Source organism: Podarcis erhardii (genome assembly GCF_964252035.2).
Source record: "Podarcis erhardii genome assembly, chromosome: 10".
Taxonomy (NCBI): Eukaryota; Metazoa; Chordata; class Lepidosauria; order Squamata; family Lacertidae; genus Podarcis; species Podarcis erhardii.
Genome location: NC_138500.1, coordinates 2,551,462 through 2,573,643, shown reverse-complemented (window position 1 = coordinate 2,573,643; position 22,182 = coordinate 2,551,462). Strand labels below are relative to the sequence as shown.

At 50.9% G+C, this 22,182-nt stretch overlaps 1 protein-coding gene across 11 annotated transcripts in view; it reads left to right on the top strand.

Moving 5' to 3' along the window:
- The window catches only part of SHANK3 (SH3 and multiple ankyrin repeat domains 3), a 487,858-nt gene that overhangs the window by 420,395 nt on the left and 45,281 nt on the right, over positions 1-22,182 (top strand). For 9 of the 11 annotated variants that reach the window (XR_014160963.1, XM_081879612.1, XM_081879611.1 and 6 more), the window contains 5 exons: positions 5,480-5,615; positions 11,684-11,764; positions 13,593-13,616; positions 18,531-18,658; positions 20,865-20,958. Coding sequence is in view for 10 of the 11 variants with exons in the window: in XM_081879612.1 (XP_081735738.1) it covers positions 5,480-5,615; positions 11,684-11,764; positions 13,593-13,616; positions 18,531-18,658; positions 20,865-20,958 (463 nt within the window). In the remaining variant the exon portion in view is untranslated. The remainder of the gene's footprint in view (positions 1-5,479; positions 5,616-11,683; positions 11,765-13,592; positions 13,617-18,530; positions 18,659-20,864; positions 20,959-22,182) is intronic. The other 2 variants (XM_081879613.1, XM_081879614.1) reach the window with 2 other exon arrangements.

Sequence of the window (22,182 nt, the reverse complement as noted above, 5' to 3'; positions counted from 1 at the left end):
AACACTTTGAATTGTGCTCGGAAACGTACTGGGAGCCAATGTAGGTCTTACAGGACTGGTGTTATATGGTCTCGGTGGCCGCTCCCATTCACCAGTCTAGCTGCCGCATTCTCGATTAGTTGCAGTTTCTGGGTCACCTCCCAAGGGAGCCCCAAGTAGAGTGCATTGCAGTAGTCCAAGCAGGAGATAATCTTTAGGTTCAGTATTAGGAGGTGTGGGGACCAGGCTAGTATTTTTGTTGCGCCATATTCTGCAACATGTCCGTGATGCAATTAATGGAGGAGGTTTGACTCTGAGGCCATGGTTCAAGGCAGCCATGTTTCTGAATCCCAGTTGGTAGAAACCACAGGAAGGGAGAGTTGCCCTTCTGTTCGAATCCTGCTTGCGGGTTTCCCATAATAATGGGCATCTGGTTGGCCACTGTGAGATTAGGGTGCTGAACTTGATGGACCTGATCCTGATGGTTCTTCTTATGCTCTTATGTCAGAGTTGAGGGATCTGCCAGGCTGGTTTGGTCTCCACCTTGCCGCCCCGGCTGGCAGAACTCCATCATGTCTGGGGAGACCCTAAAGAGCCCCCCCCCCAAGTGATTTTTGTCCAAGCGCCTTTCATTAAATTTCATCTTTTGTTGCTGTTGCTGCTGCCTTCTTTTCAGTGTGCAAAACCGGCTATTTTTGCAAGTCTAATTAAGAGGAATGACATTCAACACTTTTGAGCAAGAATTTCTATTTTGAACCAACATTTCAGTTTTCTGACTGGGGAGAGAAAGGAAGCTGAAGGATGTCATTGGGAGAAGCAGGCATTTGAAGCAAACAGCTTTTGTTTCAGAAGCGTTGACTCACCGCAAGCCCACCTCTGTCTCAGACGCTGTGGCCTTCAGGGCTCAGGTGTGCTTTGGGAAGGGTCATCTGACTAGGTAGTACCTAGCTGGTAGACTCTGGGACTGGCATGGCACCACTGAGCCCAGCTGGCTCTGAGCGCTGGAGCAGCTGGTGCCAGAGACATTGTGAGCAGCCCCCTTAGTCCACAGCTGCCAGCAGGCCTGCCTCAGTTTCTCCTCTGGTTAAAAGGGCATTCTAAGGCTCAGACCTCCGGAGCCAGGTCCCAGAAGCCACACTGCCATCAACATGCAGGACTCTTAATTAGACAAGAATCTACCGTATTTTTTGCTCCATAAGACACACTTTTTTCCTCCTGAAAAGTAAAGAGAAATGTCTGTGCATCTTATGGAGTGAATGCATGGTCCCTGGAGCCGAATTGCCCAGGGGCAAAAAGCAGATCGTCCTTTTTTTAAAAAAAAAGAAAGAGGGAAGGGGGTGTTGAAACGAAGCTGCTGAGCGATCAGGAGGCAAGCGATCAGGAGGGAGATAAAGGATGCTAGTGATAAAGGAGGCTGCATGGGAGGAGGGAGGTAAAAGCACATGGATCCTCAGGATTTTTGCATTCGGTCACCCCAAATTCACCATCACATCCCATAGCATGTCCATAGCTACAGCCTGCACCCAAAAAACTACTCATCCACTGTTCTGTGGGGCCGCAATGGCGCAAAAACATGGTTACAAAGCACGGATCCACATGGATTGTCAGGATTTTTGCATTGGGTCACCCCAAACTCACCATCAAATCACATGTCTGTGGCCACAGCATGAACCACAAAAATCATACATCCACTGTTTTGTTCAGAATATATATATTTTTTTCTTGCTTTCCTCCTCTAAAAACTAGGTGCGTCTTATGGTCAGGTGCGTCTTATGGAACGAAGAATGTGGTAATCACATTGGAAGAAGAGATTAGGTTTATTTAGGGTGGTGGAACAAGGGAAACTTCCAAGCTGCCACTTTCGTGGGGGGTGGGATTCAGTTATATACCTGCAAATTTAGGCTATGCAGTTAAACGTTGGCTTGGAGCTCTTTGCACAACATGCTCACATCCCTCAACGGTGGGACTTTTTGCAATGAAGGGGAATTGCGGTGAGAAGTGCGAAAGAACTGCTGCTTAGTGCAGGGTCATCTGAATTACCTGCAAGCCACCAGAAGGAATGCCGTCTAGCCTCCCCGCAAACTTTCTGCAAGCAAATAATAAGGAACGCTGAAGAAAATGGGTTTCCTGGGTAGTGCTGGGTATTAGCGTAAGAGGCAGGTCAACAGCAAAGGACCCAAAGTTTTAAAAAAGGAGGGGGGAAATGGTGCCTTACTCCCAACTGAAGCTCCAGCCTTGCTAAGAGCATAAGAAGAGATTGGCTGCTGGATCAGGCCAAAGGGGGCCCATCTGGTCCAGCACTCTGTTGTCACAATGATCAACCAGATTTTCTGCAGTGCAGGGGGTTGGACTAGATGATCCTTGGGTCCCTTCAAGCTCTTCAAGTCTAGCTGAGGCTCCAAGACTTTGGCCACCTCATGAGAAGAGAAGACTCCCTGGAAAAGACCCTGATGTTGGGAAAGATAGAGGGCACAAGGAGAAGGGGATGACAGAGGACGAGATGGTTGGACAGTGTTCTTGAGGCTACCAGCATGAGTTTGACCAAACTGCAGGAGGCAGTGGAAGACAGGAGTGCCTGGCGTGCTCTGGTCCAGGGGGTCACGAAGAGGCGGACATGACTAAACAACGACAGAACTGTAGAGTTGGAAGGGACATTGATCTAGTCCAACCCCTGGAATGCATGTATCTCAGCTAGAGCATCCATGACAGTTGGCCATCCATCCTCTGCTTAAAAACTTCCAAGGAAGGAGAGTCTACCACCTCCTAAGGGAGACCGTTCCACTGTCAAATGGCTCTTGCTATCAGAAAGTTCTTCCAGTTGTTCAGTCAGAATCTCCTCACTTGTCACTTGAAGCCATTTTTTGAAACCATTGAGTAGGGTTAGGCATAGGGACAGAGGATAAATTTTGAATTTTAATGCGAAACTGCCTAATGTGCATCTTTTGAACCAACAGACAAGCACAGAGGCAGCAGCGATCCTTTGAAAATTGAATTTTTTTGACGTGGTTCTCTAGTGTTCAAAAAAGATACATATACAGTGGTACCTCTGGTTGCGAACAGGATCCATTCCAGAGGCCTGTTTGCAATCTGAAAAGAATGCAAACTGCATCTGCGCGTGCATGGATCACAATTCACCGCCTCTGCGCATGCGCGTGACGTCATTCTGTGTGTCTGTGCATGCGTCAGCGGTGAAACCCGGAAGTAACCCTTTCTGGGTCGCCACGGGACACAACTTGAAAATGCGCAACCTGAAGCAAACTGAACACGTGGTATGACTGTATTAATGAAAACAACATACAAAGCGCATCATGTTAAGGAAAGCTGTGTACAAAAAACTGTGCATATTAGTCAAAATGGTGTACGAAAATGTGCATATTAGGAGAAATGTGCGCTGAAACACTGACTGATTTTCACGAGGATTTCTTTATATATAGAGAGAGAGAAAGCACTGAGAAATCACTGCAAACGGACAGCCACATTTATGGCTGGAAAAATGAGAAATTGAGTGGAACAAAAAATGAGAGATTCTGCCGTCCCTGTCTTTAGGCCTGAGGGTGTGGGACAAAAAAAGATGGGGGGGGGATTGGAGCAGAGAAGAAACATCCTGAATTTGAATGGAGAAAAAAGTCTGAGCAGTCTGGCAAGGGGCGGGGCTGGTGCTATATTTGGCCCTCACACCACCCTCCCTGAGCACCTGCTTCCCGTCTGTTCCACCTGTAAACAGTTATTCCCCCAAATAAGCAGAAGCTTCTCAAGCAAACGGCGGCTCCTGGAACATCTTTCTGCCTCGAGGAGTGGGGGGGGGGATATTAATTGGGCAAAAAGTGGCACTTTGGCCTAAATATTGGATTATTATTTTACTGTGGTGCCTCGCAAGACGAAAAGAATCCATTCTGCGAGTCTCTTCATCTAGCGATTTTTTCATCTTGCGAAGCAACCCTATTAGCGGATTAGCGCTATTATCGGTTTAGCGGCTATTAGCGGCTAAGTGGCTATTAGCGGCTTAGCAGCTTAGAAAAAGGGGGGGGAGTGAAAAAAATTGCAAGACTCACAAGACGTTTTCGTATTGCAAAGCAAGCCCATAGGGAAATTCGTCTTGCGAAGCACCTCCAAAACGGAAAACCCTTTCGTCTAGCGGGTTTTTCATCTTGCGAGGCATTCGTCTTGCGGATCACCACTGTATTAAGTTTCCACTTCATAATATATACCGTATTTTTTGCTCTATAGGACGCACTTTTTCCCCTTCAAAAATGAAGGGGAAATGTGTGTGCGTCCTATGGAGCGAAGACGCCATAGCCCCACGACCCTCTCCCGGCTGGAGAGGTGACGCGCGGCTATGGCAGGATCCTCTTTAGCCGCGTGCCACCTCTCCAGCCGGGAGAGCGCGTGAGGGCAAAAGAAGCCATAGCCCCTCGACCCTCTCCCAGCTGGAGAGGTGACGCGCGACTATGGCAGCAGCCTCTCCGCTGTGCCTTTCCGCTGCTCCCTGACCTGCTCTTTGGGGCTGGTGGTGGGCTTCCCCCACCAGCCCCAAAGAGCAGGTCGAAAGGAACCTGAAGCCTGGAGAGCGAGAGGGGTCAGTGCACACCGACCCCTCTCGCTCTCCAGGCTTCCAAGGTAGCCTCCTGAACGGCACCTTGTTTTAGAGCGGGAAAACAAAAGGGGGGAAATTCTCACCCTCTCTGCGCAGCGCCTCCTGCTGCTTCGCTGAAGGGGCGCTGAGCAGAGAGGGGGAGAATTTTTTTTTTCTTGTTCTCTCCCCTCTAAAACAAGGTGCGTCCTATTGTCCGGTGCGTCCTATGGTGCGAAAAATACGGTAAACAACATCCATATTACTCACAATAAATTTTTGCTCGTATGAGCTGGTCGACTCCCCCCCCCCCCTTTAATATTTTTTTAAAATATAAATAAATATTGGATTATTCAGACGTTATTCTCTTGTTAATTATGCTGCTTTAAACGAGCATTTTATATTTGACTTCACTTAGCAATCGTTTTGGGGGTTTTATTTTTAAAATGTTTAAGAGTTTTTGTTTGTTAACTTCGTTTCTGTTAAATATGTATTCTGGAGTTGGCCTCCTTTGTAATGTTTTATTTTGAAATCTTTTAAAATAACATTTATCTTAGTTTTCCATTAATTATGTTACTTTGACTGTATACTCTATATTTGTCTTTCTTCAGAAATTTTTGATTCTGGATTGTTTTAATATGCTGTAAACCGCTTTGACATTTTTCTTAAAAATACAAAGCAGTATAGAAATGAAATTATTATTATTATTATTATTAATAATAATAATCCTGGCCACCTCCTCTCCCATTTTGCTGGACCTTTCGTTTCCTAAGCGGCGGGCTGGACTGGATGACCTTTGGGGGTCCCTCCCGAGTCTACGAAACAGGCCTCCAGGTGGCCCTGCAAGGCAGCTTCCTCCTCCTCCTCCTCCTCCTCCTCCTCCTCCTCCTCCTCCTCCTCCTCCTCACTGTTCCTTCCTTCCCTCCCCAGGTGAACGGTGTGAACGTGGTGAAGGTTGGGCACAAGCAAGTGGTGTCTCTGATCCGCCAGGGGGGAAACCACCTGGTGATGAAAGTTGTCTCTGTCAGTCGCAAGCCGGAGTCGGAGGACATTGTTCGGAAGAAAGGTGAGTGCAGTGCGTGTCCCCCCCCAAAAAACACCCCAGCCCTGGCCCTTCTCTGCCCCTCTCTCCTCTGGGTCTCCTCCTTCTCCCCCTGGCACCCAGCCCAGCCTGGCTCTTGTGCCCCCTTCCTATATCCTGGCTCTCTTTCCCCCATCTTTGGGGTGGCTCTGGGGGCCATCAACGGCCCCCCTCGTACATCCCACCATCCGGCCGCCCTAGGGCCTGTCAGGAAAGCAGCCTCGGTGACCCAAGTCATGTGGGGTGGCTCACACATAGCTGCCCACACTTCCAAGGAGAGGCTTGAAGTGTCGAAAGGTGTGCTGGATGAAGCCCTACCAAGAGAGCAGAGAGAGAGAGAGAGAAGAAGACAGCGTGCAATGCACAACCCTCGTGGAACGGGCCGGCCGAGGGGCAACATGGCTCAGGACCAGATCTGGGGGACCCTGGACCGCCTTCCCAAGATCCTGCAGAGGGGCTGCAAGGCCCAGGACCTCAGAGGGATCCGCTGCACCGGAAGCTGCTTGCTCAGGAGCAGGAGGGAGACGCACCGGCATGGGTGCCCAGTGGGGTCAGCCCAACTTGCCCACTTCGCTGGAGAGTCGGAAGCCTCCCTGGGGCCTCAGCTGGAGAGAAGAGTGCAGGGTGATGCCCCAAGGCTGGCTGGGATGGAGCAGAGCGCCTGGGGGTGGATTTTAGCCTGCGGGAAATGCTGCGCTGAGGACAGGGCTGTGGCAGCTTCAGAGAGGAGCCGCGTCGACTGGATAGCTCTGAGCTCCTCCTCTGGGGACTTTTTTGTTCAGAGCAAAGGCAAGGAAGAGGCGACATGATCAAAGTTTTCAAGGTCCTGCACGGCATTGAGAGCGTGGAAAGAGGCTTTTCTCTGCCTCTCCAAAGACTAAGACTCGTGGGCATTCCATGAAGCCAAATGTTGGGGGGGGGGGGGAAATCGTTCTTAAACTGCGGAACTCTCTGCCACAGGAGGCAGTGAGGGCCAACTTGGATGGCTTTGAAAGAGAATCAGACAAATGTATGGAGGAGCAGGTGGTTGGAGCACGAGACTCTTAAACTCTTGGTCATGTGTTCGAGTCCCTTCGTTGGCAAAGGATTCTTGCTTCTCAGGAGGTTGTTTTTTATAATGATATTTATTAAGTTTTCCAACATAAGAAAAATTACAAAAATAGGGGAAAAAAGAAAACAGAAGAATACACAAAATACAAAATAGAAATAACAAAGAAAAATCAAGAAAAGTTAAAAACTAAATCCCTCTTTCTATATTCTTAGCGTTCATTTACTTATTTTCTTGACTTCCTCACACCTCCCTTTTTTGTATTCTATTTAATAATTGGTTCAGCAAATCCATACCCTCTTATTTTATCCTTAATTTCTTATCTTCACATATTATAAACTTCAATTTTTCGTCTAAAATCAATCCATTTTTACATATTCCTTTGCCATATTGCTAAAACCTCTTCATTTCATTTCAACATCGTTAACATTCAATAATTTTATAGTGTTTCTGTAAATAGTCTTTAAATTTCTTCCAATCTTCTTCCACCGACTCCTCTCTCTGGAGGAGAGGAGACTAAAACTCTACAGTTCTGTCATTGTTTAGTCGTGTCCGACTCTTCGTGACCCCCTGGACCAGAGCACGCCAGGCACTCCTGTCTCCCACTGCCTCCCGCAGTGGAAGGTTGGACTAGATGGCACTCGTGGTCCCTTCCCAATGCTGCTTAATACCAATGGCTGGAAAATGCAGGAGGGGAGAGGACTCACCTTGCGCTCAGATCCTGCTCCTGGGCTTCCCTCGAGGGCATCTGGTCAGCCAGGGTGCTAGACTAGATGAACCAAGGGCCTGATCCGGCAGGCTCTTCCGGTACTCTAATTTGAAAGCTTCCTAGCAGGGATAAATCGTACCTGCAGAGCTGACCTCTGGCAGGTGTGCAGACCAAGCACTCGACAGGATCAGCCTCCAGGGACCTCCTGGCAAACCCCTGCCAGCCTAACATGGGCTTTGGGGGCTCCATGGGGTGCACAAGGCTGTCGGGGGCAGGCAAAAGAAAACCCTTCTTTGCACTGTGTTCCGTTAGACTTTGGAACTCGCTTGAATGGCTTGAAAGGAGCATTAGCTGATTCCTGGGCAATAAGGCTTCCAAGGGCTGTTAGCCAAAGGAGCAGAGTTCAGTCTCCCCTATGCCTGTGAATGCCACGTGGCTGGTCTGTTGTCACCTGATGGGCTTCTTTTATTTTATATATTTTTTAATTAATTTTTCAGCATATCATTTTCAACAATACAGTGGTACCTCAGGTTAAGTACTTAATTCGTTCCAGAGGTCCTTTCTTAACTGTTCTTAACCTGAAGCACCACTTTAGCTAATGGGGCCTCCTGCTGCTGCCACGCCGCCGGAGCACAATTTCTGTTCTCATCCTGAAGCAAAGTTCTTAACCTGAAGCACTATTTCTGGTTTAGCGGAGTGTGTAACCTGAAGCGTATGTAACCTGAAGCGTATGTAACCCGAGGTACCACTGCAATTAAACATACTTTTACATCTTTTACAATTTTTTTTTGACTTCCATCCATCATATCTGAAAATTTTCCCATCTATTTACTTAATTTACATTTCTTATTTTCACTATTACATTTAAATCTCACAACTAATATCTCTCTTCTTTCTCTTCTTTGCAATATTTCATATATTTCTCCTTACAAAACTTCTTGTAGCCCTACTAGCGTAATTTGTTGATTACAGTTGCTCTTCAAATAATTTGTATATTTCTTCCAATCTTCTGTAAATCTCTGGCCCCGCAGGTTTCGAATCCTGCCTGTCATTTTATCCAATTCTGCGTAGCCCATTAATTTTGTCTGCCATCTGATGGGCTTTGTGAGTGGGTAGGAATTCGAACCCAGGCCCCGGTGCTGCCAGTCAGGCTCTCTGCCCAGCGGTAAAGCATATGCCCACACTGCCCAGGGCAGGCATGGCACGGAGGGTGCCCTCGTAGGCGCAGGATAGCCGCTCGGGTGCACGGAGCAGCGCATGCACCCTGCAGCCACGGACAGAGTGAGCCAGCGATGGTGGCCATTCGGCGCACTGCACGCCCGTGACTCCCAAGACTCCCCCGAGCTGTCAAGACGAAGGGGGAAGGGGTGAATACCACTGGCAAAGTGGGGCAGCTACCCCCCTTCCCCTGACAGCTTGGGGTAGGCTTGGGAATCACGGGTGGGCAGCACACCAAATGTCACCCCACTCAGCGAAGACACCCGGGGTGGTCCGCCCCAACACACACCCCTTCCTCTGCCCACCAGGCAGTGACCTTTGCTGTGAAGGACTCCTTGTGTAAAGTGAAGCCTCTGGTTCTCACGGCCAGCCAGTGAGAGATGCTTTTTTTGAGAGGGACCCAGGCTTCCATCGCAAGCAAAGGTCAACCTGGCAGCACTCTAGGAAGCTGGCTGTGCATTGGCCCCAGGATTCAACTGTGATTGAAAAACAGGCCAATATTTGATCAATCAATATGGATGGGGGTGCCCACCATCCATAGAGCTGCCTCGTTGTTGTTGTTTAGTCATTGTGTCCGCCTCTTCGTGACCCCCTGGACCAGAGCATGCCAGGCACTCCTGTCTTCCACTGCCTCCCGCAGTTTGGTCAAACTCATGCTGGTAGCTTCGAGAACACTGTCCCACCATCTCGTCCTACATCGTCCCCTTCTGCTTGTGCCCTCCATCTTTCCCAACATCAGGGTCTTTTCCAGGGAGTCTTCTCTTCTCATGAGGTGGCCAAAGTCTTGGAGCCTCAGCTTCAGGATCTGTCCTTCCAGGGAGCACTCAGGGCTGATTTCCTTCAGAATGGAGAGGTTTGATCTTCTTGCAGTCCGTGGGACTCTCAAGAGTCTCCTCCAGCACCAGAATTCAAAAGCACCCATTCTTCGGCGACCTGCCTTCTTTATGGTCCAGCTCTCACTTCCATACATCACTACTGGTAAAACCATAACTTTAACTATACGGACCTTTGTTGGCAAGGTGATGTCTCTGCTTCTTAAGATGCTGTCTAGGTTTGTCATCGCTTTTCTGCCAAGAAGCAGGCATCTGCCCCTCCTAAAAGTTGTGCCAGAGGCGTCGCCGCCTGAAATAGACGGATGATGAGGATTGCTCAGTGTGCGCGCGCATTGTAGGTTTTAAAGCAGAAGGTTGGGTGGCCCTCTGTCGGGGATGAGATTCCTGCATTGCAGGGGGTTGGACTTGATGACCCTTGGGGGTCCCTTCTGACTCTACCATTGGCTTTGTCAAGAAGCTAGCCCTGAGGAAGGACTGGGTGGGAAGCGAAGCTGTAGTTCTGGCATGAGAACCAACCAGTCACATCTCATGCGCCTCCCATTACAAGCTCTCCTTTCTGGCTGACCCCCCCACACACACACCACGCCACCTCTCCTTCCGGGTGTGGGGTGGGGCAGTGGCTGCCTTTGCCCCCCCCCCACTCCCTGGTGCCACAGAAGCCTCGCCTATGGCGAGTGGGGAGGGAGCTGGGAAAGTGAGGCAGCTTCCCTCCCACACAGTGGAGACAGAGCAAGGGGGAGGGTGGGCTTGGCTCCTATTTTTAGCCCTGTGGGTCTGTGCTGTGGGGAAGGAGGAGACGGCTGTGGGGGGAGCTCCAGGGTCCCTCCTTGCCTGCTTGGGTGGCAGGGAGCCAGGCGGCTTGGAGAGCCAGCAGCGGGAAGGGAGGCAACTTGCCACCCAGAGCTGTAATTATCCTGCACGCTGCCAGAGCGCGCGAGTGCGACTCGTGGGGAAGACGGAGCTGTGTGGTGGGCATCACGCTGCTGACTCTGCTCACTGCCTCCTGGAGGGTCTGCACATTCCCCGGCTGGAGGGAGAGAGAGAGAGAGAGAGAGAGAGAGAGAGAGAGACGTTTCTGAGCTTTCGGCACCTCCTGCAGACGTGGAGATCCATCCCTGAGCACCCAGGTGGCCGGCACCCAGCAAAGCACCTGTCTCCTGCTTTCAGAAAGTGCACCTTCTGGGCTGGGCACCGCAAAGACCTTCTCCGGCAGTGAAGACCCCGGGCACCTCCTGCACGAGCCGGCTGGCACCCATCTCCTGGCAGGAGACAGCCCAATTGCTCGCCGCTTCAGCAAAGGCAGGATCGCGTGGTGGACAGAGGTCCTCCCGCCCCCCTCGACTCTCTGGCCTTGCCCCCACCTCACCCCGACTGGGCCCGCAGCTTCCTCCCTGGCTTGCCTTGTGTGAGAATTGTGCTTCTTCTCTGCTTCCCCCCCCCCGCCCCTGTTTTGGGGGTCTCTGATGCAGGCGCCTCCGGCAGCAGCTCTGAGCTCTGGTTTCCATGGCGACGGGGAGCGTTGAAGCCCGCATTGTTACGGATCTCGGGGCGAGGGAGAGCGGAGCGACGAGCCAGCCTTTCCGCTCCTCCGCTCTGTCACAAACCCCATGGCAGATGGAGCCTCGCTCTGGCATCGCCGCCGCCGGACGGGCTGGCTAGGGAGAGCCGGGGACCAGCCCTGCCCTCTGCCTCTGCCGCTGCTGCTGCCGCCGCTGCCTCGGAGCGAGGTCTCCACGTGCCCAAGCCGCTTGGCAGTACTGCCACCGGGCAGAGGCCCCAAGGGCAGTGTCAGCCCCCAGAGTTAATGGAGAGCCAGGCCAGGCAGGGGAACGAGGGCCTGGCCATGGGAACGAGGACCTAGGACCAGTGGGATCACCTTGGTGCCGTGCCCCCTTTGCCCATGGCCTCCCTGGCAGGGAAGGGGCCGCCGGCCAGGGAGAGGGTCTGCTGAGCGGCAGGATTGGGCAGACCATGCCCGGGAGCCCCCTGAGCTGAGGGTCCCGGCCAGAACGCTCTCTTGCCCCTGCCCCGATTGCCCTCCCTGCTCCCACCCCGGCTGGCCGCGGGACCATGAAGAAGTTTGCCTCCACTCGCAGCCTGAACAAGATCCTTCAGCAGTGCGACTCCTCCTCCTCCCGCGAGTACGAGGAGATCCAGGCCGTGGAGAAGAAGTGGCACCTGCACCTGGCAACGCCCAGGAAGCTGCTGGACCGCAAGTGCAAAATGCCCTCCCTCTTCCTTTCAGCCCCGCCACCGCCCAAGAGGGCGCCCAGCACCACCCTGACGCTGCGATCCAAGTCTATGACCGCCGAGCTAGAGGAGCTGGGTGAGTCCTGGCAAGGGGGCGGGGGGGTCGAGGGGGGTGGACCCAAAGGAGAGCATGCGTGGCGGGCAGGGCGGAGGGTTGCTGCCCCCACTCCTCAGGCACGCACCACCTCCCCAAGTGAGGTTGGGGGGTGCCCTGGCCACACCCACCTGCCCTCGGCTCCAGCTCCGAGGCTGTTTCAAGGCCACCGCCCTCCCAAATATAACCCTGGAGGTAGGTGAGACTGGGGGTGCAGCAAGGTCACGCCCAGTGAGCTTCCTGGCCAAGGGGGGGGGATTCGAACCCTGGCCTCTCCCATGTCATTTAACCAGCACAACAACCCTGTGAGGTGGGTTGGCCCGAGAGAGGCAGTGACTGGCTTCCAAAGTCACGCCCGGTGAGCTGAGAGTGGGTGGGTGGCATTTGAACCCAGGCCTCTCCCAGGTCCTGGCCCAACACTCCCCCCCCCTGCACGAACAGCAACGTTTCCCCTCTCCCAACTTCCCTGGCGTGGTCCTTGTGGGGCCCGGTTTCCCCTCCTGGTCCTGCGTTCGCTGTGCCCATTCCTGCCGCCAGCAACATGCTGCTGAGACTCCCTGCTTAATGCCAGACTGCTTTCCCTGGCGCTTCCAGCAGAACTTCCCTCTCTGTGCCCAGCTCTGGGGCTTTGCCCTCATGGTGCCCGGGCACAGCAATCCCCCCTCCGAGCCTGTCGTCCTTTCGACTCATTCTCAGCCTTGCTCTCTCCCACCTTCCTTCCTCCCCGGACCTTGAGGTGGCATAGATTTGGGTGGGTGCCCAAGAGGTCTCTCACCAGGGCATTGACCAGGCCTGGACCTGCTTAGCTGGGCTAACGGGGCTGTACCCCTGTGCCTGCCCCGCTAACTGCCCCCCCCAACCCATCTCCGGATGCAGGAACGCTTTGCTCTTTCTCTGAGCAGGGAAGGTTTGGTGGAGTGCAAAAGTCAGTGCCCGGTGGGGGTGGTGGGAGAGAACTATGGTTTCCTGTGCCCCTTTGCTTCCACCCCACTCCAGAGAAAAGTCTTGGCATCCCAGGGGGGGGGTCACTGTTCCCACCTTTGGGGTGGCAAAGTCTGTCTTGGCTCAGGGTGCTCCTTGGGGAGGCCTCGTATGGAAAATCGCCAGCCGTGGCTTCTTCGGCAATTCTGGGGGTGGGGGGTTCCTGGCCCGAAACAGAGGAGATAATGGGAGGGGTGGGTTGTGCATGAATGCTACACCCCCCACCCCACCCCACTGCCTCATGTACATCAGATGTGGGGCTGGCCTGGGTGGCTCAGGGAACCCTGTATGTGCTGAAAGGCTGGGGGAACTGAGCCCCAAAGGGGGTCCCTCCCTTCCTCCCACCTCCCCAGCCTGTAAGAACATTCTCTGCTGGGGGGGGGCTATTTTCCAGCACTTGGGCTCCAATCCACTCAGAACCCCTGTCCCTAGACTCTTTGTGGAAGGGGAAGGCAGTCAGCACATGCCCAGAGATCCCCCTCCCTTTCCAAAGCTGAGCTTTGGCAGTAGAGGGGGTGACTCAAACTGAGCTGGCCTGCTGGGGGGGGGGGGAATGTGCAAATCCCCTAGTGCTGCTATTTGAGGCTGAGAAGGCATGCCTCCCCAAGGTGAGAGGGTGCATGACGGGGTGGGGGCTTGCATGGGAAGCATCACAGAATGCATCTTACTACCCCCCCCAAAAAAAAACCAAGACCCTTCCCTAGAGAGCCATCTTGCCATGGCAGAGGCAGCAGAGAAGGGGGCGCAGCATGCCGCGGGTGTGGGGGCAAGGGGGGGAGTGCACCCTGCACACCATTGATGTCCTGTACTTTTGTTTCTTGATTCCAAGCCTCAATGCGGAGGAGGAAAGGGGGTGAGTTCAACCGCCCGTCTCCAGGGTTCTTCCAAACCCCTTTTGATCCAAGTTGCCCCTCCTTCCCTTCCTTCCTCCCTCCCTCCCTCTCTCCCCAGCATGATGGGAAGGTGCACTGGGACCCCAGTCCATGCTAACGGCCGCAGGGCACATGGGAGAGTGGACCTTTCGCTCTCCTAAGCCATTTCTGGTCTTTGCAATGTTCCGTTTGTGGAAGGAGGGAGGTTGGGGAGACGAAGCCTTCGTGCCAGCCTGGCAAACCATGTCCTAAGTTCACGTTGTTTGTTGGTGGGGAGGACGGCAGTGCAGCCCGTGGAATGAGAGTCCAGCCATGCAGCCTCTGCAAAGTTTTCCTGGGGATTGTGAGGTCAGCTTCTTGAAGACCGGCCAGTGTGTCCGTGTGGATTTATGGATGTAGTGCTCTTGTTGAGCTCAGGGGCAACGCCGCCAGACACTGCTTCATGTTCAAAGAACGGCGAGGGCTTAGGGTGTTTTGTTCGCTTGCGTGAATGTGGCTGCGTTGTGCAAAGATCTGTGTGCACACCCACATACGCACACAAAACATATATCCAAACGACACACCCCATGTATAGGCTTGCGATTGCAATTAGTTAAAAACAGTAATCAATGCAGCGCCTTCATTAGCATTGCAGAGGGGTGGACAAGATGACCCCTAGGGGTCCCTTGCGATCTGCAATTCTATGGCAACTCAGGGCCATGGTGACCCCTCAGCAGCAGCCCTGGGCCTTTCAGTTTTTGCACGCTCTCCGAAAGCCAGCAAGATGAGAGGAACCACTAAACTAATTGGGGACACTGTTTCCTCAGCCTCAGAGCAATTGCCTCAAGGCTCCTGTCCCCCTCTCTTATAGCTTTTTAATGGCAGTTTCTATTGCCAGAGCTCCGTATCCACATGATAAAATGTAAAGTGCAATAAAAGAATTACATAAATAGATCGGTGCGACCTTATCGTGGCCTAAAACCACACCAGGAGGGAGTTCTTGGGTTTGCTCCTTTCCAGGTTCCCAAACATAGATGGCTAGAAGTTGCTGATAGCCAAATGCAAATTCCACAGGCATTAAAATTATCAAGAAAGTGTGAAACAGCAGCTCCTTCAGCCACGCCAATTGCGAGCTTCAGGCTGGAGTCCTCAGGCACTCAGAAACTGGGTGGTTTCGCACACTTAATCCTCCTTGAGGATTTCCCATAATGAGCATCTAGTCACTTCCTGTGAGTACAGGTTGCTGGACTAGCTGGGCCACTGGCCTCATCCAGCAGGCTTTTTAGTAGAATCAAAGAATCACAGAACTGTAGCATTGGAAGGGATCACATCTAAAACATCCATGGACACCTGGCCAGCCAAGCTCCAATGATGGAGAGTCCACCACCTTCCGAGGGAGACCATGGCAGTGAAAACATCTCTTGCCCTCAGGAGGTTCTTCCAGATGTTGAGTCAGAATCTCTTTTCTTGTAACTTGAACCCATCACTTCAGGTCCTGGAGCATCACAAAACATCCATGTGAGAGCCCTTCAGAAGTGCTCACATCACCTCTTGGTCTCCTCTTTTCCAGGCTCAACATCCCCAACTCCCTCAACTGCTTCTCATAAGGCTCAGCTTCCAGACTCTTCATCATCTTGGTCCCCATGACCCCAGGTTCAGACACTAAGGGCTTCTCCAGACTTAACTTTTGTCCTGTTCTTTCCAGGCAGAGGTCCACAATTTATCAAGGCTTTGTGTCCGAGCAGTCTTTGCCCAAGCTTTCTCCACAAAAACCCATTCTTTAAAGCTGAATCGAGGCAAACATCCATTTGGGTTTTCTGCGGATAGACATTTGCTCCAACTGAACTTTAAAGAGCAGTTTGTCATGGCGAATGCTCTGGATAAATTAAAAGGGCACTGAGACATGGAGCTTTAAAGAGCAGAAAGCCAAGCCAGAGCTCAGGTGCGCATCGGCCATAAGCTGTGTTTTGGCATGGCGTTATGCGCAAACATATCCGCTGATGTGCTGAGGGATGCCCACCTTTATCCTGCCATCACACCCTGGTCTAGGCAGAGCATAGCAGGGGGTGCTCCCAAGGAATATGCGTACCCTATGCAAAGCATTGAAAATCAACTCCAATTCCACTTGCAATTAACGGCACAACAGCAGAGGATTTTAAACACCATAAGGCAACAATCTAGAACCACCCAGAGACAAGCAAGGCCGGCTAATATGCGACATAGGAGATTTTTCTCGTGTGCCCTTGTATTTACGGAACCACCTCTCCTGGTCTGCCCCGCAGAGGACCTTGAGGTCCATGAATAACCATAGTTTAGAGGTCCCAGGCCCTAAGGAAGTCAGACTATCCTCCACCAGGGCCAGGGCCTTCTCAGTGATGGCTCTGACCTGGTGGAATGCTCTGTCCCATGAGACCAGGGCCCGGCAGGATTTAACCTCCTTCTGCAGGGCCTGTAAGACAGAGCTATTCCGCCTGGCTTTCAACTTTAGCCTGATCTTTTATTCCCTTTCCTTCCCTCCCCCTCCCCTTCTTATGAAGATTAACCGCTCTGGGATCCCACAGCTAATTCTCCCCTGGTCTCCTTGCTGGCCCAAATAGGACTAATTTAGCTAGCTAGGCCTGGTGATCATCTAATGTTTATTGGATGGATTTTCCCCCAAATTGATTTTTGAGTTCTGAATTGATTGTTATTCACGTTTTATACTGTATTTTATGCTGTTTTTTGTTGCATCAGTTAAGTGTTTTAAATTTGTTGTTAGCAGCCCTGAGCCCGGTTTTCTGAACCGGGAAGGGCGGGGTATAAATAAAAATTCATTATTTATTATTAAAACAAGCTTTTTAAAGGATTGCTTGCATCAGCAGTCCTCAAGCAATGAAGCAATGAGCTGTTCCTTTCTTTACGACTGCCGTGGTTCTAATGGTGAAAGCAACTCCCTGATCGCATAGCAGTGGCTGGCAGGTGTGTTGCCATCTTCCTTGGTGGGAGAGGCGCCTCTTAGATTCAGAGCCTGGGCATGAAAGTGAGCCCATCAGACCGGGCAGCAGCGAGACTCAAAGGGGGAAGTGCTTCAGGCAGAGAAAGGAGGCCCAAATCAGGGCCAGCAGACGAATGTGCCCAAACAAGCAGCAGCAAGATGTTTGCTGGCAGCTCCTGGCAGGAAGTGGTGGGTGTGCCATACGGTCTCATCCAGAGGGATGAAGGGGCCTGAGAGGAGGAGAGAGGAGGAGGGGAGGCCGAGATGAGAAATCATGGGGAAACCAGCCTTTTGCGCTAGCCCAACCATTGGCTCAAGGACGCAGGTGGCACTGTGGGTTAAACCACAGAGCCTAGGACTTGCCGATCAGAAGGTCGGCGGTTCGAATCCCTGCGATGGGGTGAGCTCCCGTTGCTCAGTCCCTGCTCCTGCCAACCTAGCAGTTCGAAAGCATGTCAAAGTGCAAGTAGATAAATAGGTACCGCTCTGGTGGAAAGGTAAAGGGCGTTTCTGTGCACTGCTCTGGTTCGCCAGAAGCGTCTTAGTCCTGCTGGCCACATGACCCGGAAACTGTAAGCCGGCTCCCTCGGCCAGTAAAGTGAGACGAGCGCCGCAACCCCAGAGTCGTCCGCAACTGGACCTAATGGTCAGGGGTCCCTTTACCTTTTTGAGGTAGTCTTTCTATGGGAGTAAAGGTAAAAGGACCCCTAGTGTCACATTTGTATAACACACTTAAAACATACTTAAAATGTTATATTTGCAGCTGTATAGCTGAGCCCAAAGTACTATGTCCAGGTGTTGTTGAGCACTTTTTTTGAAACAAAAGGATTGGAAAGGGTGAAACGGAGACACATGTATATGACCTGAAAGAACAAAGGTGGGGAGGGGCCCATTTTTTCATTTATTTATTTATTTCATAATTCTTGTACGCCACTTGGTGTTTTTTAATGGGAGGAGGAATCTTCAAAGTGGTTTATGGAAAAAGATACAACAATAACATTGCCACCAAGATCAAGCAACAGCCACCATTTACTTCTGAAAAATTAAAATAACAGTAGGCAGAGGGCAGGATTAGAACTCACATCAACTTCCTATGCTTCTGGGTAGGCTTGTTGTTGTCGGGCACTGAAAAAAGCACGGTGAAGGCACCCACCTGACGTCAAGAGGCAGGGAGTTCCAAAGTGCAGACGCCACCATACTAAAGGATCTGAGTCCTTACAAATGTGGAGTTGGTATTAAGTTGCACCTGTAATAGTGCCAGATCAAAGTGGCTGAACAGGTGCATTGTTTAGTTGTGTCCGCCTCTTCGTTACCCCATGGACCAGAGCACGCCAGGCACTCCTGTCTTCCATTGTCTCCCTCATGCTGGTAGCTTTGAGAACACTGTCCCACCATCTCCTCCTCGGTCGTCCCCTTCTCCTTGTGCCCTTCATCTTTCCCAACATCAGGGTCTTTTCAAGGGAGTCTTCTCTTCTCATGTGGGGGCCAAAGTATTGGAGCCTCAGCTTCAGGATCTGTCCTTCCAGTGAGCACTCAGGGCTGATTTCCTTCAGAATGGAGAGGTTTGATCTTCCTGCAGTCCATGGGACTCTCAAGAGTCTCCTCCAGCACCAGAATTCAAAAGCATCAATCCTTCGGTGATCAGCCTTCTTTATGGTCCAGCTCTCACTTCCATGGAACAGGTGCATAGGTGATCTCATGGACCCTTTGGGTGTTGATCCTTTCAAGGTGCTGCGGGGTTCCTGTGGTGCTGGGGGCTCTTTTCTCCTACAAGGCGAAGGGAGCGATGCCTCACCAGCCACCCAGAAGGCCACAGGGCTCCCTTGCTGGCATGCAAATGCACCCCCCCCCCCCGGCAGCACACCCAGCCCATCTCTGTGTTGAGTTCCTGCTTTCAGAGGCCAAGCCTGGCTCACGGGGACGCTGTGTCTTGACTTTGCAGAGAAGCTGGACGAGATCTTGGCAGCCGCCGAGCCCTCGCTGAGAGCGGACATCGTGGAGGCAGATTCCAGGGCAGCCACTGTGAAGCAGAGACCCACCAGCAGAAGGATCACCCCTGCGGAGATCAGTGTGAGAGATACGGGAGCACAGCGGGCAGGGGGGGCGGCAAGGAAAGCCACAAACTGGGAAGGATTCCAGGGTTTGCGGGTGGAGCAGCCTTTTGGGAAAGGAAGCCAGAGAAAGCTAAGGACACGGCCCATCTCATTGGAATGCTTTGCCCTGGTTGATAAGTAAGGAACGGTGTGTGTGTGTGTGTGTGTGTGTGTGTGTATTTCATGAAATTTATACACCAAACACCCAACCCTCAAAGAGGTTTACAAAAAGATAAGGCAAGAAAATCAAGGTGGGAAATTGCAACATTCTGAAAATTAAAATACAGTGGTACCTCTGGTTGCGAACAGGATCCGTTCCGGAGGCCCATTTGCAACATGAAAGGAACGCAATCTGCAGCAGCGCATCTGCGCACGTGCTGGTTGCAATTCGCCACTTCTGCGCATGCGCGTGATGTCACTTTGTGCGTCTGCGCATGCGCGAGTGGCGAAACCCGGAAGTAACCCTTTCTGGTACTTCCGGGTCACCGCGGGACGTATCCTGAAAGGACGTAACATGAAGCAAACGTAACATGAGATATGACTGTACTAAAACAAGTTAGAATTCACATCGACTTCCTAAACTTCTGGGCTGTCTAAACAAGAATGTTGGTGTTTTTTTAGCAGGAACCAAAAAGAGTACAGTGAAGGCTCCTGTTTGATATCAATAGGCAGGGAGTTCCAAAGGTGCTGCCACACTAAACTATCAAGTGCTTAGAAACATGGAATGGGTGTTACAGGGCACCTGCAGTACAGTGGTACCTTGGTTCTTAAACTTAATCCATTCCGGAAGTCCGCTCCAAAACCAAAGCGTTCCAAAACCAAGGCGCACTTTCCCATAGAAAGTAATGTAAAATGGATTAATCCATTCCAAACTTTAAAAAAAGAACCCCTAAAACAGCAATTTAACATGAATTTTACTATCTAACGAGACCATGGATCCATAAAATGAAAGGAATAAACAATGTACTGCAGTCACACAGACAATCAATCAGTAGCTGAATTGGGTTCCTCTCAGTCACAAAAACGAAACAAAAAAGAGCCACAAAAATGCAATGCAAAATACATAGCAAAAACAGACAGACCTTAGCGTAACACTCAAAACGGAAGTGTGGCACTCAGAACGGAGGATGTTCGGCTTCCGAAAACAGTTCGCAAACCGGAACACTTACTTCCAGGTTTGCAGTGTTTGGTTCCAAGTTGTTTGAGTTCCAAGATGTTTGAGAACCAAGGTACCACTGTAGTGCCGATTCCGCCAACTGAAGCAGTCAAGGTGGTCTTGACAATGTAGATTCAGGTAGGTAGCCGTATTGGTCTGACGCAGTCAAAATAAATAAAAGAATTGTCCAACTAAGTTTTTTCTGGGTACAAGCTTTCGTCTGCAAGCTTTCTATCCCATGCTTTTTCCTGTAGGACTAACTGCAGTCGTTAACAGTCGTCAACAGGTATACCATACCCATTGAGTCAATCACCCATCTCCTACTACCCTCCTGAGAAAAACCCCACCCCACCCTCCCACTATATATAAGGGTCTGGCGACTTCTGTTCCAGTGTATCTGAAGAAGTGGGCATGCACACGAAAGGTTATACCCAGAACATACTTAGTTTGTCTCTAAGGTTCTACTGGACAATTTTATTTATTTCTTTCAACAACGTAGGCGATGCATCCATTTTTAAGATAGTAAAAGCACTTGTCAAGGTGGAGAGCAGCCTCCCTTCAAAGCCTCGCTGCTCTTTCTCCAGAGCTGGCGGGAACCAAAGTCCCAGGGATTGTGGAATTGTAGAATTGGGAAGCAGCCAGATGGGGCATCTAGCCCAGCCGCCGGCAGTGCCAGAATCCCAGCTCACGAATGCCTGAGCATAGCTGTCAACTTTCAGATTTGAAAACAAGGGATCAGCAGCCTCGAAAATAAGGGATCAGCAGCCTCACCTGTCCCAGGGATATCTAACAATCCGGGACAGCAGTGGGAAACGGCGCTGGAATAAGGGAATTTCCCACAAAAAAAAGGGAAGGTTGACAGCTATGTGCCTGAGACCTGGCCATCAAACTACCAGGCATTCTTGAGCTGGTATTCATGGGGGGTGACGGCCTCTTAGGGTTCCTTCCACCTCCACAAAACTATGATGCAGGGCTGTTTACGGCCAGGCAGAAAAGTGACCCTTGTTTCCCTCTCTTTTTTTTCCAGTCTCTGTTTGAGCGGCAGGGGATGGCGGCCCACACTGGTCCAGAGAAACCCCACATTTCCCTGCGCAAAGGAATTCCGCGGACAAAATCTGTAGGTAGGTGTGATGCTTCTGCCATACCCCAAACCACGACCCCAGGCTTCTCCCTTGGGTGCCAGGACTGTTGCTCCACAGCTTCCAGGGGCGCAGAGACTCCTCTCTGGCATTCACAAAACAAATGAAATACCGTGAAAATCCCTGAAACGAGAAGTAACCGACTAGAAATATTATCTTATAGAATTAAACTAAATAACAAAAATCAAAAAGTTTAAGGAAAAAATTAGAAAAACCTAGAATTGAGCAAAGCCTTAATGGGACGCTGGCTACAAACCTCGTTTCATTGAACTATTCAGTTTCCTCAGAAGGAAATAGAGAAACCATAAACCTTAAATGACCAAATTCAAAGAAAGGGGGTAAAACTCCCAAAAATTCTGAAGTGTTATAATCCTAGCTCGACCTAGGTGAAACAAAGCACAGTAATAAAGGATTGAGGACTCAAAAGTACAGTTTCTAAAACTGAGTTTACAAAAAAAGGTTTGGAAACCTAAATGGCAAGTTTTAGACACAGCCCAACTTGAAGAAAGCCAAGCAGTAGTAATAAGGAGTTGAGGACTCGGCTGTGAAAACTCTAGTATTGCCTTTACAAAAAGGTTTTAAAAACCTAAATAGCACAAATTCAAAGAAAGGAATGCCAGATAAGCTGTTTTAGATTTTAAACAAACTCAACAACAGGGCTGAAACGCTCCCATGGTGTAGATGTTACTGCTGATGTTAAAGATTACTAGCCGATTACTTCTCATTTCAGGGATTTTCATGGTATTTCATTTGTTTTGTGTCATTTCTCGGTTCTGTGACTGTCTTTATTTTGACTCCTCTCTGGCATTCAGCTGCCCTGTCTCTCAGCTTCTCTTTTAAAAACCAGCATCTTTTCCCCCTGGGTCTGAGGAAAGATAGGAATATCAGCTATTAGGGAGGCCTTCTGTATCTCCCCTGCTTTGCCTTCTTGTCTTTAAAGAACCGCTGGCCCTTTTAAAATGCCAGAAAAGAAACGTGGTTCATGGACCCGCCATAGCGCTGCCTCTGCACACTTTTATCTCAGAGAAGGAGCTGCCCCTTGGAATGTGTATCTCATGTTTGTCATCTGTGTTCCCTGAGCGCCCAACCCTCAGATTCTAGCAAGAGCAGGGTGAACAGACGAATACTTTGGCATCTTGGTGGTTTTTTAACTGAGTTGTCCACTGAAAAATCTGCAGGTGCAGAAGGGCTGTGTAGCTCAGTGGT